Source organism: Crocodylus porosus, unplaced genomic scaffold (assembly GCF_001723895.1).
Source record: "Crocodylus porosus isolate Cpor-Errol unplaced genomic scaffold, CroPor_comp1, whole genome shotgun sequence".
Taxonomy (NCBI): Eukaryota; Metazoa; Chordata; order Crocodylia; family Crocodylidae; genus Crocodylus; species Crocodylus porosus.
In genome coordinates, this window is record NW_017728950.1 from 67,107,769 (window position 1) to 67,124,322 (window position 16,554).

Below are 16,554 nucleotides of genomic sequence, written 5' to 3' on the forward strand. Positions count from 1 at the left end.
CCCCCTATGTATTTAAAAGACTTCTTATTGTCCTTGATCCGGGTAGCTAGTCCCAGTTCTATCTCCACCTTGGCCTTAATTAATAGAGAATAAATCAGTTCAAAATCTCTGGAGGGCTAGGGACAGAAATTACCCATAAACCGGTATAAGCAATCAGAAAATGGTTCAAAGCTGTAACACAACAGACATTTAGTGCACATAAACTGCTTTCAAAATGGCTAAAATCAGTTTATGATAAACCTGAATGAAGGCAGTATCAGACTTAACTGATTTAGGTTAAATCAGTTCATTGAGCTTTTGTCCCAGATCCCCTCCAGATTCATGTTAACTCACAGCTCCCCAGAATCCCAGGATGCTTGGACCTCCCCAGCAAACCCCTTCTCGCAGGGTGGATGGGTTAGCTTTAGCTCAAGCTGTCTGCCCCAGATGAGCAGCGAGGTGTGTTCTAGTGCTCCCCCCTGCCTGCTTCTGGCCTGGGCCACTGCAGGGACATGGCTGCATTTCCAGAATCAAAAGTGAGTGTTTGTTCACTTTCTTGTCGGTTCAATCTACACATCTTAGATTAACCTGCAACGATTGAATAGATTCAGCCTTGGGCTTTCTGACTGTCTGTACTTAGTGTTGATTTCTTGAATTTCCCAGAAGTGTCCTAAAAATCAATACATAAAATTAAACCAAATTCTGTTGTATTATTTCAGTATTCACATATCTACATTACCCAAATTTTGTTTTTAAAGATAATTAAAACTACAATTATAAGCCAAGATTTTCAGAAGTGAGTCTTGAATTGGGGTTCCCAAATCCATAGAAGATACCTGAAGAAGGGAGTCTGGATTTTTAAAACTGCTGAGCAAAAGGAAACTCCATATTATAATCAGTGGAAGCTCCTGGATGGAGAGTCATTTATAGGTGCTAAATATAGACTTAGATTCAATTTAGGTATCAAATTTTGAAAGCCTGGGTCACCATATTCTGGAACATGAGCATGAATCACTCTTCTTGAAGAGGGTGGTTTCCAGCTATCAGGCCCAGAACAAATTACCTAGAGAGCTTCTCGAATCTCCATCATTCATAGGCTGACTACGGCGTGGGACTAGATGACCTAGGGATGTCCTTTCTATTTTTCTATGATTTTCCAGGTTTTCATCCTTTACTCAATATTATATTAGACCTGGTTCTCTTCTTACCCCTCTAGGCATGTACACAAGAGTGTGAATATTTGTGCTGCTGCTACTTGTCCCTGGGGAATGCCCGTGCCATGTGCCCTCTGGCGTGCAGTAGGTTACCCCAGTAGGGGAGGGGAGGCTGGAGCCAGCACTGGGCTTGCCCCAGCAGCCTTACCTGGGGCTCTGGGGGCCTCCTGGGTCTGCAGCAGTGGCAATCCTTGCCATTTGGAGCTTGACTGGCAGCTGGAGTGTGGCTCTGGCCGGCCAGGCTCTGGTTTTGGGTGACATGCACTGTTCCTGTGTGCGCTGCCCCGCGTTTTTTGCACGCAGGTTTTTTTTTGAGTTTCCTTTAAAGCAAGTACACAAGATACCTATCACTCATTTAAATGTCTTATTATCCAAAATTCTGAACAGGCTTCCTACCGTACTTCCGTAATGTATACTGTGAATTTCTGTTCTCTGCTTTAACACAGTAGATCCTCTGAACCCAGTTTATATGAACATTTTAATTTTATGAACCCCCATTTATAGTCACTAAAAATGCTAAAAATATATGTGTACAGGTTTTTGGTAATAGGTTTTGCAATAATAATAGCATAATATTTCTGGACTATTATATATACATTTTTCATTTTTACAATCCTATATCTTGTTGCTATTTGATGTTATAGTTGTATATGTGAACATTTCCCATTTGTGAACTGAGACTAGTCCCTCAGAGTACAGATAAGTCAGGGTCTACTGGATAAGCAGACAAGGGATATAGTGTGTCAGCAATATTATTTTTTCAGGTTATTAAAATGGAAACATATAAACTCTATTGTTAAGGACTTTATCAATATTTTCATCTTACCTCTTTTATTCTTGGGGCAGCTAGAGGCCTTCCTGTCTTTGGATGTCGGTTAGAGCAGCCCTTACATTTTGTTTATAACAGCCCCCTATGGTTCATCCAGCAGCCAAGTACAGCCAGTACATTCTAGCTATCTCCCTCCTTCTCTGCCCTGGCATGCTCTCTGTGCTGAATCCTGGAAGAGAGCTGGCCTGGAGCCACTTTGGCAGCTGTCCACCAGCTGGAGAACCTCCTTACACAAGGGCTATTCTCCAGACATAATTTTACAGCCCTTTTATGTCACCAGTGTGAAAGGCTCACGCTAAACTTCCAGTTTTATTCTTTAAGGCCCTGTTCCTGCAAACCCTGACTTGTATGAGCTGCCTTCTTTACTTCAATATTTGTTTACACTGAACAGACTGCAGCAGGGGTTAATCACATAGAGAGAGTCTCAGCTGATATATGATAGACTGCTCTATCACCTCGTGCAGGTCTCAGATCCAAGTTCCCAGCTGGCATATCATTTGATGGGGCCATAGCCAGCTTCAAACAATCCTGAGGCTGCTTTAAACTGCATCTCCCACATCATCATCTGTTTTCAGTGGGTAATGGGCACAGCCAAGAATCTGGGCATGAGGAACTGATTCTTTGCCGTCTGTGTCAGGGCAGTAATTTATACCCCTGCAACATGGACATAAACCACCACCAGGTCAGATGGTCAGTGTTTTACGTTTATTTTGTACTCACATTGCACAGGTGTAAATAATACTGAAAGATGCAGCTAACTGGAGAGTCTGAGCCCTTATTCTTTTTTGTCTCCTTTGGCCTCATTTACTTCTATCCTCTGGAGTAGTACTTGCCTCATAATGGAAATAGTCCAGTAATATTCCTGGTCAATTGCTAGTGCCTGTCATACATTATCCGTGGAAAAACTCAGATGTTTGGAATGTGAAAATTAGTCTTGGCAGTGGTAGATCAGTGGGCAGAATATGAGGTAAGCAAAAGGTACAGGAGTACAGTTTATGGTGATTATTCAGTTCATCACCATGGCCTGGTGTTTATCACACTGATATCACAGCCATGTCTGCTTTTTGTTCCTGCAAGTCCGTACATAATTATAAAACCTTTCCATAAAAAGTAAGAACTGAAGATTTTCCTATAATCAGAATGAGAACAAAGAGCCTACCCAAGTAATGTTTTTGATGTTATCATACCCCAGTGTTGGACAAGGTATTGCCACATCTGTTCCCTGTAAAGAAATACAGGTTCCAGTTCATAAAAACCTATGCATGCTATTTTTGCATTTCATTCTGCAGAGTTCATGGGAGCAGATATATGCTTTCTGGGAAATACTGTGATATACCCTTTCTCCTACACATGCAACTGGGGCCCTCTGCTTTGTACTAAATACAGGGAGGGAAGGGGTTTATGCTGGCCAAACTAAATGATGGAATCAGCCAAAAAAAAAAAATTGGTTAAGCAATGTACATTTTGTTTATACACTGTAAAAGAGTGTGTATGTATGTACACTTATTTATTGAAATATTTTCATTGTGCAAATTAAACCTGCCTTGAGGCAGGCTTCATTTATGTGCTGGCAAGTTCCATGAAATTTCTCACCCTTTATTTACTGAACTATGCTTTAAATGGAAACAAAGCCCATGGCAGGCTGAATTATTTTCATCTACTCTTATTCACATAAAGGGACATATTTAAGGCCCTCATCATACATACAGATGAGTTAGTGTAGACTTCTATGTACATTCACAATCCTACTATGGTAGCTTGAGCCAGATGCCAGGCAGGGGTAGCATCATTGAATGAGGAGGTTTTCCAATGGCTTCCACGTAAACCTGTGTGCAGCTCAGTAATATTCAATGTTCTTAGTAATGCCCTGGAAGAAATTAAAAATAACCACTGAGACATTTTGCAGAGGATGCAAAGATTGGTGGAGGGATCAAGAGTGATGATGAGGGCAGAGAGATCTGGATCACTTGGCAAAGTACATATTGCTCCATTGCATCCAGCCAAAATACAGTCATGTAGAAGAGTGTAGGCCACATTTAAAGAATAGGGGGAACTGTATCCTAGAAAACAGTGATTGAGAACTATTTGGGAATAACTGCAGACAGCCAATTAAATGTGAGCCCCCGGTGCAAAGCTATTACTAACAGAGTAAGAATGTTCTTGAGATGTTCGAACAGGAGAATATTTAAAGATTAAAGGTTTACCATGTAAAGAAGCAACCTGATTATGGTATGCTAGGGCTCTTTAATTGATCAAAGGTATTGAATAGCTAAAAGTAGCAGTTAGAACAGTGATACTTTACTAGGAAGTCACAGCACGCTTGGGTGCTGCAAGATCATTCCAAAGGTGCCAAGTTGCCCAACTCCTCTGCCAGAAGGTAAGTAATTGCTCTTCCTTCTGCCCAGTGTTGGGTACCCCAAGCAGCTCCTGCTGCATTCCCTGGAGCATACTCTGCTGCTTGCAAAAATAGACAGGCATATGACAAAAGGAATGTCAGAAACAGTATAGAATTTCTATTAATTCAAGATTTCATCTAACAACAGATGAAGCTAGATTTATTGAGACAGGTAATAGCTATTTTATGTCAACTTTTAGCCTGAATATAAAACTGAGATGAAAAAAAAAAAGGGAGATCATTTCTTGTCAAGTCATTAGTCTTTAAGGAAATCTTTGACTTTGTTATTACGTAAAGTTTAGGTGCTGAATATAGAACCTAAAAGATAATGCTGTAAACAGTTTTGGGCACCTCACTAGAGGGCAACAAATACAAAAAAAATAAGTAGACTCTAATAAAGACTTATATAGGTTTAAGAAGTGCAGGTAGAGAAGAAATACTAAGCTCAAACCAAGTTGTTGGGATGAATTGATATACAAGAGAAGGAAGACTAGAGTGATCTTGGGGAAGGGCTCATTTGGAATAATTTTTGGTCAGGAGCAGGCACATTGGCCAATGACAAAAGCAATTATGGCAATAGAACAAGAAAAATAGCTACAGAACATATAATAATCTCTCTTATTTACTTCTGCCCTATCTTGGCTAAACCTCTTCTAATGAAAGACTGACAATTAAGTTGAAGACTGACAGAAGTGTGTGAAGATTTTTGAATGTAGGTAACTGTAAAGAGATTAAACGTATTTTCCATGTTTTGTAGAATGGGTTTTCAAATGAAAAATAACTTTAATGTAACATTGAAGTCTGAAAAAATATAGTCCTTTCCACTGATTTTTTTTGAAAATATAACCACTGGTTAGAATGCTTATTACCTTTAAAGAACCCTAGAGCTGTAGAAGAAAAGTTAGACGAAATGGACTCAGAGCTAGATTCTGTGCCTTACACAGTGCAACCTGTAGTGTCCTGGACTCTGATCAAGCAAGTCTGGCTGGGCCAAGCACGTGAGTCCCTGGAGGAGCAGCACTTGCCCCCTCAAGTACAGACCAGGGACTGCCTGCCCCCAATCCTAGACAATGTGACCGACACAGTTCTCTGTAACCAGGTCGGCTGCTGAAAGTGCAACTTATCTTTTTTGAACACGTGCAGTCTCAGGCTTGAGGTACACCTTGACACAGCCTCAAACTGTCCTGGCAAGCCTCACCTTCATAGCTCTGTCTGGTTCTCCTGACTTCTGACCCTGCTTGGACTTTTCCTGACCCTGATCATGGATCTCCCATGAAACTCAGTGCTGGGCTACAAACCCAGATTACAGCCCTGAAAGCTTAATGTACCCCAATTCTGTGCCCGCTGGGGGGGAGCCAATCTACTTGGCTTAGCCCAAACCCTAGGTTCCACTGCCTGACAAATTCACTGGAGCCCCTTGCTGCTTTCAAAGGTTCATAAATCAGTGCCACCTCGCTTTTAGCCTCTGCCCCAGAACCTGCCCTTCAGATATGGCCATCATTCTATTGAGTGGCAATGTCCTGATCTAGGCTTCACCAGTTTTGGAATCAACAAAACTTCACCCTGACAACTCTGAAGGTTTTATCTGGGCCATGGCTAAAATTTTTGTGACCTGCATCAGGTTCATACTGGGGAGTGAGCTCCCCAGACCCTTAGACAAGGCTGCCACCTGGTGTCAAGTTATGCCACCAATTTTAGATGGTTGGTAGCTAGCATAGAGTGGAACCAGGTAGTTCAACGTTTCCACTTTTGCCGGGGTCTTCAGGACCACATTAAAGATGAGTTGGCCTAGGTGGAACTTCCAACTACTTCAGACAGACTCATTGATCATAGTATCTATGTTGATGTCCATCTGTCCAAGTGAAAACAGGAGGGTTGAGCTGAATCTCAGCCCTCAGGTCTGCTTAGACCACCAGAAAAGCTAACACTTCCCCTGATAGAGACATAAAGATAGATGCAGCTAGGAAAAGGCTTTCCTTCCCATCCCCCTCCCTAATCCCCACCCCCGAGAGGAGAAGGCTTGTCATCCTGCCAGGATCTTTTGGCTGTATTGTGGGGAGTCTGGGCATTTTGCCGTAATCTGCCTGAGGAAAGGAATGCCCATCTTCTCTTTGGGAAACTCCCTGGCCTGGCCTCAGAAGAGAGGCATTGCTCAGGCCTGCCAGTGACCACTCAACCAGCCCCTCTGATTCACAGTAAAGTCTCAAGTGCCACCAAGCTCCAAGTCTCACCTTTGCTAGTCTGTAGCAATAAACTATAGCACCCATCTGGGTGGACTTCTCTGTTCCCTTTGAAGATGAGAGGCAACTCTTGACCTTGCTTAGCACACCCAACAAAACCAGGAGCACTTGCTTCACATAGTCTTGGAGCAACCAATAAATAAGCAACTGAAGTCAAGAAATTGATTTAGATGGGAGGCACAGATACTGTTGCAACAGTGTGGAGGTGGCAGAAGTGCCCTCTGGGCACTTGAACACCACCACAAAAAGTGGGATGAGGCTGATTCTTGTCTCAAGTGCTTCAAAAGCAACCTGAGCTCCCCTTGGATTAAACTAAACAGGATTTGCTCTGGAGCTGGATGCTTTAATGTCACACTCTGTAAGATTGTCTTAAAGAACAATCCAATATGTCAGTGTGGTGATGCACCACAGAGTGCTGGCCACCTCCTCATGTGCACAGCACTTGGCAAGCACCAATGATATGGCCAATGGGGACCTGGCAAGCACCAATGATAAAGCAGTTGGGTTGTGTGGCTCTGCCAGATTAATGATGTGTAGAGGGGGAAATGAAGTATACAAGAGAAGATGACCATCTGTTCCAGCCCTCTTGGACACAAGCGCCTCCAGTAATTTCATGGACTCAACCCTCACAGAACAATATCAGATACCGGTCTGGCCAAAACAGAAGTAGTAGAAAAGTGGATAGATCCCCCCTTTCCTCAGGCCCCATCACCAGTGAGACACTCCCAGTGGAATGGCAATCAGTGATCAACAAGAGTCTCTTTGTTTTGATCTTATCCATTCCCCTCACTTTTCAGTTATATAGGTAAACCCTTGGTTATCGCTTCATAACCCAGATATCATGTGGGTGTGGCAGGAAACCACTTTTGTTTCTCCACAAAATCTCTGTTCTGTGACAATTTGATTAGGATGGGCCCAGCAGAGGAGACACACCTTTATCCTATCTCTTTAGGTAACCTGATATTAATACATTCCTGAGGGAGGGGGGAAACCTGCTCCCTCTGCCTACATGACTGATATCAGCTACCTGGGTGAGGGGCATCTACCTGGTGGGCTAGAGTCCGCCCGGCAATTAGTGATGCATTTCAAATTGGTTGGCCAACAGCCAACCGGAGCTGGCCTGCACTGGACCAGGTGAATGAGGTCACAGGGGCTATATAAGTTAAGACTGCCTAGGAGGAGGGGGAAGCAGCCATGCAGGGGACTCAGGCTTAGAGAGGAGCTTTACCATCTGAAACTGGCTCTCTCCCCCATATCTCATGAGCTAGGAATGGCCTGCCTCCAGAGGGAATCTCCAACAGTCTCTGGATGATGCTTGTGAGTAAGCTACTTGAGATCTGATTAGATATATAGCTGGCAATAACTCAGATGCGTGTACCTCAGCCAGACTGTTTTGCTCTATGGGATTTCTATGATATTGTACCCTATTTTCACCCTACCCCTGTAATCAATAAAGTTCTCCTTTGTGACCGGTGTAGGAGACTTATAGAGGGGTGGATCTAAATTATGCCTAAGAGGGCCTTTAGGTCTGCAGACTAAGGGAGACTTTCCTTTTTGGCCCCCAATTTGGGGAAGTGCCCCAAGTGCCTGTACTGGGTCAAGTACACATAGGACTATTAGACCTGTGTTTCCCCAAGGACACAGGGCCGAAAGAGTCCCTTCTCGGGGTGGTGGCAGCTTACGTTACCCCCAGGCTAGCAAGTGTGCTTCAGGAAGGGGGTCAGCCAGACACGAGGCACCCCTAGGGAGGCACTCAGAGCCTAGAAGGTGGTCGGGCATAGTGAGGTGGGTGGCTCAATGCAGGAGTGCCCCCTACTGACCTGCCAGAGTGGGGGTTAAGAGAACTCCATTTCACCTCACCTTATTACTTGTACTCTTGTTTAGAGAGAATGGCTTTCTCTGACCAGTACCCAGGCTGGAAACAGGGCCAAAGATACCAGGTTGCTTGCACCAACCTGCACCAGGTCCACTATATGTTAAGCTAAAGAAATATGAGTTTGACTGCACCTCAGTTGAATTCTTGGGTTATATAATTTCCACCAGGGGCTTAACAATGGATCCCCATAAAATAATTGTCATCACTAAATGAGCCATACCACATGAGTACAAAGGAATCCAACGTTTCATTTTGCTTTTGCAGATGTTTTATCAGAGGGTTTTCATACCTAGTAGCCCCACTGACTGCCCTCCCTAAGAAAGGGGTACTGTTTAAATGGTCTTCAGAAGGCCAAATGGCCTCTGAGACACTGAAAAAGGATTTCACCTTTCTGCCCATTCTGGGGCACCAGGACTCCATGAAACCATCTATAGTGGAAGCCAGCTTGTCAAACTACACCTCGGGCTGCTCTGCCTCGGGCTTCAGATATCCCAAACAAGTTGCACTCTTGAGTTTGTATGCCTAGGTCCAGACTGTCTCCACAAGGAATTATGACATTTGAGACTAAGAACTCCTCACCATCAAGGTAGCCTTCTAGGAATGGTGGCATCTTTTGAAGGGGGCTCACAACCCCATCCAGGTAGTAGCAGACCTTAAGAATTTGGAATATCTCCAGGCAAGCTGGTAACTGAATTTGTAACAGGTCCACTAACAGGTCCTCTTCTTTTCCTGTTTTAATTTCATAATCATGTATCACACAGAAACCAAGAACAAGAAGGCAGATGGCCTATCCTGTAAGGATGAACCCTGTGTACTAGACCCATCGCCACCTTCTACCATTCTCTAGCCTAAAAACTACACTTAGCAAAGCCTTCTCTCAGCCATCCAAACAGCCCTCACAAGTGACCCCCTTGCTAAAGAGTTGTGCCAGTCAGTGAGGTCTTCCCAACCCGAGTTTCAGTGGCTCAAGAGAGTTATTTTTTTCAACAGCATCGGTTCAACCCAGATGGTCCCATAAGATCGAGAATATTATGGCTATGTCATGACATTTCCTGCAGGACACTAGACATAACAAGACCCAGTTCTTAGTCCCTTGGCAGTTCAGGTGGCCCTGAGTGGGCCATGACATTAAACAGTGTATCTACTCATTCACTACATGTGCCCAAACTAAGAAACCTCAAACCAGGCAAGGTAGTCTCCTCCAGCCATTATGCACTCCCACACTACCATGGTCAATACTTTCAGTGGATTTCATTATGGACTTCCCACATTTTGAGAACTGTTCTACAATCATGTTCTCAGTGAACACATTAACTAAGATGGCTCATTTTATCTCTGCCCAGTCTGTCCCCACTGCCAACAAAACAGGCAACCTATTTCTGAGCTATATATTTCACCTGCACAGCTGCCTGTCTCAGGTGCTGTCCAATCATGGCTCTCCCATTGATTTCACACTTCTGGCATGAGTTCTGTAAGGCCCTGGGCATGGAATCTCATCACTCATCTGCATATCACTCTCAGACTAATGGTCAAACAGAACACACAAATCAGACCAGCTGTTTTTTAAATTTTCATGAGGATAATAGGGTGTCCTTGCTCCCTCTAGTGGAACAGCACTGTCCATACTTCCACAGGCCAGACTCCCTTTTTCTCATGGTTTCCAACTTCAGTTCCACCCAGTGCTGCCTACTTTCCCATGGTTCCTTGCAGTAAATGATCTTGTATTGCTTCTCCAACAGGTTCAGTAAGAATTAAAGGCTTGTCTTGATGCAGCCAGGACTGTGTATAAAAACTAGGCTGACCAATGCTGACAGCCCACCCCACTATTTTAGTTGGTGTAACAAGGTCTTGATATTTGAAAACTATCAAGATCTTATTACCAACTAAAATAATGGGGTGGGCTGTTGGTGTTGGTCAGCCTAGTTTTTATAGGCTGGTATGTGAAGAATATTAAGACACCTATCCCATCAGCCAAACAGGATTACTACTATCTGGGCCCATTCAAGATGGTGGAACAAAGAAACCCTGTTGCATTCAAGCTGTAGCTGTCAGAGACACTGAAAGTACAGCCCATTTTCCACATATCCCTTTTCAAACCTTTCATCAAGAACCCCTTTCCTGACTGTCTGAACCTGCCTCTCCAGCCTGTAATAGTGGAAAATCATGAAGAATATATCCTAAAGCAGATTTTAGACTCCAAATTTGTCTAAGGCAAGCTCCACTACTTGATCAACTTGGAGGGGTATGGCCTGGAAGAATGATCTTGGGAACAAGACAACCACATTCACCTTCCCCCTCTCCTAACCAGTATAGGATTTCTATTGGAAGTACCCAGAAAAAACAGATCCCAGGCTGGAAGACAGCCCCATGAGGGGGAAGGGGTACTGTCAGGAACTCTGATCAAGCAGGCCTGGCTGGGCCAAGAATCTGAGTTACTAAACCTGTTACAAGCCCTGGCTAATATGACTGACCCAGTTCTCTGCAACCAGATTGGCTGTTGAAAATGCCACTCACCCCATTTAAGCACACCTGCACCCTCAGGCTGCAGGCACATCTTGACACAGCCTCATATTCACAGCTCTGCCTGGTTTTTCTGACTTTGGCTTTTCCCAACCCCAATCTTGAATCTTCCTTGAAACTCGGTGTTGGATCTGCCTTCTGTGATTTTCCTGGCATCCTGATTCAGTCTGGCTTTCTTGACCTGATCTCTGATTCTCCCTGGGACTTGGCACTGGTTCTATGACCTCTGGCTCCTGACCTCAACTTGCGTCTTGGACTACATCTCTTGGATCTCCAATCTCGGCTGCCCTGGAACTTAGTTGTATGCTCTCCACTCTTCTGACTCAGACCCCAACTCAGTTCTCTGGTAACCTATAGCCCCATCCTGCTGAGCTCCTAGTTGCCCCCCAGGACCTATCCACAGGCCCAGCCACCTGTGTCCTGGCTGAACCCTTACGTGTAGAGGTGGGTGCAGAGTCACAGAGCCCTGGGAGTCAATGAGATAAGAGCGTGCCGCAGAAGGAAAGACTGGCTGTCTTGACCAGAGCTTCAGACATCTGGATTTACTTGCTTCACATTCTGTATGACCTTTAACAAGTCATTTACTTACCTCAACTCCCTATCTGCAAAGTGCAGATAATGCTTCCCTTTTTCACAGATGTGCTCTGAAGCTAAATATTTGACGTGCCGAGACAATACAATGATGATTGCTAAATAAGTGGAGACTTTAAGTGACCTTACTGTTATTAGAGGACAACATAGTACTGCTGCTACAGATAATTTGGTGTGTTTAAGTTTTTCTTTCCTCAGGGCACATCTGCTCAAAATGCTTACTGCACATTGGTCTAATAACACTGTGCAGTAGTGTGTCATAGCAAAAACCGTGCTAATAGTCTACTGCACAGTGTTATTAGGCTAATGTGCAGGACATGTCCCTAAATAACTGTGCACTGGTGCTACTGTGCAGTAAGTTTAGGTACTGTGCATTTAGATAGTGCTTTATTAAGGAAGTACTAAACAAAATTCTCAGTATTTAAGGTGCATTGATGAACATGTAGATTCACCTCCAGTGTACTTTAATAGGTCCCTATCGAATTATTGAGTATTGTGGAAAAATCAATCTGGAATTCCATTGAGGGAGCAAAAAGTTAACAATTTTAGAATAAAAAATAGTAAATCCAATTAACTAATGTTCTGAAGAAAAGACAAATCTGTGCTGAAGTCCTTTTGCACTGAAAAACTCATGTGAGTCAAATCAGTCGAATCTCAGAACCAAGACTACACCATTTATCAAGACCTATAATATTATGGTATTTCTGTTCAGGTGGGAATGTTGGAATTATGCAAGCTTTTATTAGAATTGGGAGAGGATGACATGTTATAAAGCCTGTATATGAAAAATTGATTGAAGAAAGGTGAGCAGATTTTAATTTTTAGGGAGGTTAACATTGTGTTTTCTGCAAGTCCTGTACAAAAATCATCCATTTTTATTCTGAGAGTAACAGAATAGGAATGCTTTCTGAAGCCATGCTTTTCTTGCTATGTTTGACTTCTTAGGCAAATTGAAAGAATGGTCCTTAGTACTTTATGGGACCTCCATCCAACCTTATTCTCCAAGAAATGATTTTCCAAAAGTAGAACGGGTGCGCTCCAGTCCAATTGAAGACCCTACAGAAGATTATGGGACCGATGATTATTCAGGTAAACTAGACTACAGTCTGAGAAAACATTTACCTTCTGTACTGCATGTATGATACAACTGAAAGTGGATTTGGGACTCTGGGTGTATAAAGTCCTTTTATCATTAAACTTTGTATTGTCAATACCTAGATATCCACCAACCAGCTACCATGTGACTTGTTTAATAATCCCCACCTACCTATCCTCTGCCTCTATTTGTTTGTCTTAATTAAGGAGTAGGGGTGCCTATATATGTGTAAGGCAGGCATTTACAGAGGTGCTGTAATTTCTGTACTTTACTTAAAGTGCTTTAGGTACAGCTCCTTAATAGACATTCTACTTCTTGGTCTGAGTTCTGTGCCTTGCTGTAGTTCTGTAAAGTAGGCGGCAGGGGGCACTAGATGCTGCACAATGCAGCCTGAGGCTACAGAACTAGTTACCCCTGAGGGCAGCAATTAGTAGTTACCACTTTGAAAAGCCCCAGTTAAATACTTATGCAATAAAGATGAACTAGGTGACTGAGATGCAATATAGCAGTTCAACTTACATTTAAAACACATACATGCGGTTTAAATAAGGCTACTTCTGCTATTTTAAAAACATTCGAAAGTTGTCCATGTGTATTAAGTGACAGCTTTAGAGGGCTTTAAAATGAGAAAATCGTCATGTGTATAGGCACCCCAGGATCCTGCCTGAAAGGAAAGACTGTGCTGTCTTTCTGGTTTGGTAAAGACCTAGCTTCCGGTGAATACTGCAAGAAATACAATAACTAAACTGGCTTAATAAAAATAAACATCTTCCACCATCAATATGATACATTTTCAAACATTTCCTCTGAAGTAAAAAAGACAGCTTTTATTTTTATTTATGTTATTTTTATTTATTAAGTTAAAATTGAAGTAATGATTGTGTATGCTTCATAATAAAATGCAAGCAAATTATTTTTTTTCCTGGAGGGCCAAAGCGTGATACTATAGTATCTATTTTAGCAAAAATCACCCCATCACATTTTATCAGGGAGAATAGACATTGTGACTATTTAGAGAGAAATTTGTTTCATTAAGACCCAAGTAATGTGATTTATTATTGAAAATAAGTCATTTATTTCATTGCTCACATATAATTTTTGTTTTTTTTTGTTTAAGTGTGGCATGTATATACCCTGCATTAATGGTGAGCAACATACATGATGAAAAATCCTCCAGTGATATATTTATAGAAAATTTAAGAATTATGCAGCAGCATATGTGAGAAGCTGTTCAGAATGGTGAAGAGTCTTACTCCCCTCTAAAACAATATCCTTCATTTGAGTTCTGTGAGAAATTTCCCATTGTCTTCATTGAGCCTTACTAGAACTATTCTTTTAAGCATCAGTCAAATACGGACACTGCTAAATGGCACCAAATGAGTGACTTTCCTGTTTGTGTATAATAATACCAATTTCCACAATGCCTAGATCCTCTGTTGTCTACACTGGTTCCCAGTAGCTTTCTAGGTGCAATTCAAGGTGCTGGTTTTGTCTTTCAGGCCATAAATGGCCTGGGCCCTACATATCCAAGGGATCACCTTCTCCTTTTCACCCCATCACATTCCCTAAGGTTAGCTGAGCACAACCTCCTACAAGTACCATCGTTATGTCAAGTCCACTTGGTGAAAACATATTAGGAGCTTATCCTCACCAGTTGCTTCTGAAACCTGGAACTCCTTTCCTCTTGAGGCTTGCCAGTCTGAGCCTGGTCATTTTTCAGGAACACTGCAAGCTTTTGGGCAAGTATTTAGCAAAGAGAGTTAAGATGAGATTTTTTTAATGGCTGTCTCTCTCAATTTGGTGTATTAGGGTGTCCATACACACCACAGGGTTTAATCCTCATTAAATTAAATAGGTTTATAAATTTAAAACTTGTTTATTTTGAAGCATCGCATCAGTGTTTGCACACACTAGGTTTTTTAAACTAATTAAGCCCAGTCCCTGGCTGGTGCTGCAGAAAACCAGAACAGTCCAGCACTGCCCCCCTGGCCCAAGGCCCCCCACCCCATGCCTATGCCCTGCCATGCAGCTTTGGGAGCGGGGGCTGGCAAAAAAGCTGATGCAACTCAAAAGCAGAAGCAATTCAAAGGAGTGAACTACAAAAAAGTCACAGCACCATCTGGTAGACAAAGAGGCTTATTACATATCTTTGAGTGCCTTTGTGTTTGCACACTACGAATCCATGGATGCTATGCTTTAATTCGTGGCAAGCCAAACTAAACTACATCCGAGGAGTTTTACTTTAATGTACTACAAAGACTTTTAAACTGTCTGGAAAACCTACCTGTGAAAACAGTCATGCTGTTGCAGCACAAGATAGGGCAAAAAATGTTGCGCATACAAACGCCTCTAGTTGCCCTTTTCAATTGTTCTGCTCTCAGTTGCCCTAAGCCTTTGTTGGGAAGAGCAGCATATAAATAACATTAATTAATTCTGAAGTCAGTTAATCTGAGCGCACATTAAAAAGACTGGATAATTCTATGGTCAGTGTCATCCTAAATAAAGGCAGGTTGCCCACCCCAAAACAATTACTTTATACTGAAAACTTTTGCAACCTTCACTCTTGAACTTCTCTCTGTTTTGGAAGACTGAACTACCCCAGGAGGCATCAGGAGATACTGGGACTTTTTCCACAGTTCTGTTTTTCCTTCAAGCTCCAGCATGGCCTAGGGCTACTATTTTTGGGCGATGAGTATTGAACACTTTTATGTAATAATAAGATTTCAGCTGCTAACCACTTCTGCTGGAAGTAATTATAAACACCAAATCACTGTGTCGCATACATTTTTCCAATGGGGACCACAAACTCTTGTTTCCCATTGTGCACCTACAAATTTAGGAAACACTTAAACAACACAATGTGTACCCTGAAGATATGAAGAGAGATATTTTCCCATTTCAGCTACTGATATGTAGACTATGCATACTGAAATCTGGTCCATAATTCTCATGTGGAACTTACAGCCCAATTGACTTCTTCCCTCTAGCCTACAAAACCACTAGAAAATCCCATCTCTCGCTATCACCTCCAGTTTTCAGTGGGCACATCTACATGTACGCTTTAAATGTGCAGGAGCTTATTTTACTGTGCATTAAAGTGTCATGTCAAAAACTGTGCTAATATACTAATGCACAGTAAAAATAGGCTACTTTACATTAAGTCTGACTAAAAAAGCATGCACTTTTCCTACTGTGCAGTAGGGCAGCCTAATGCGCATTTGTTTAGTACTTCACACTAGGTGACTAAATTTAATATGCATTAACAAAAGTGCATTAATGAATGTGTAGGTGCACCAATGAATATGTAGATGCACCCTCCCAGGTGCCATGCCCCTGCATTCTCTCCTAAAGTCACTAAAAGAGTGTACCATAAGACAATGAACATCACTAATGTGGCAGGCCAGTAGGGGGCACTCCTACACGGAGCCAACGACCTCGCTGTCCCCCACCAATAATAAAGCTTCGGATGCTTCCCCAGGGGCACCAACTTCTGGCTGACCCCCTTCCTGGAACACATCTGCAAGCCTGGGGTATAACTGCCACCACCTGGACTTAGGTTTCTGTCTGGGCCCTGTGCCTCCCAGAATAGACAGGCCCTGTAGATCATGGGATCTTGGAGTGCTTCTATTAGCCTGAAGCGTAAAAAGTAGCCTCCTTTAGTCAGGTGAGCCAAGAGAGCAAAAAGGGCATACCCAAACCCTCTCCTGCATGTACCGCAAGGCTTGCTAATGGATAACTTTATTGGGGAGAGAAAGCATAGGTTTGGAGAGAGGTACAAGTCAGAGAAGTATCAACAGAATAGCCCAGAGCAAAC

At 42.8% G+C, this 16,554-nt stretch overlaps 1 protein-coding gene across 6 annotated transcripts in view; it reads left to right on the forward strand.

Moving 5' to 3' along the window:
• PCSK5 (proprotein convertase subtilisin/kexin type 5) overlaps positions 1 to 16,554 on the forward strand; it is a 378,572-nt gene that overhangs the window by 267,169 nt on the left and 94,849 nt on the right. For all 6 annotated transcript variants that reach the window (XM_019554922.1, XM_019554924.1, XM_019554923.1 and 3 more), the window contains one exon: positions 12,590 to 12,733. In XM_019554922.1, coding sequence (XP_019410467.1) covers positions 12,590 to 12,733 — 144 coding nt within the window. The remainder of the gene's footprint in view (positions 1 to 12,589; positions 12,734 to 16,554) is intronic.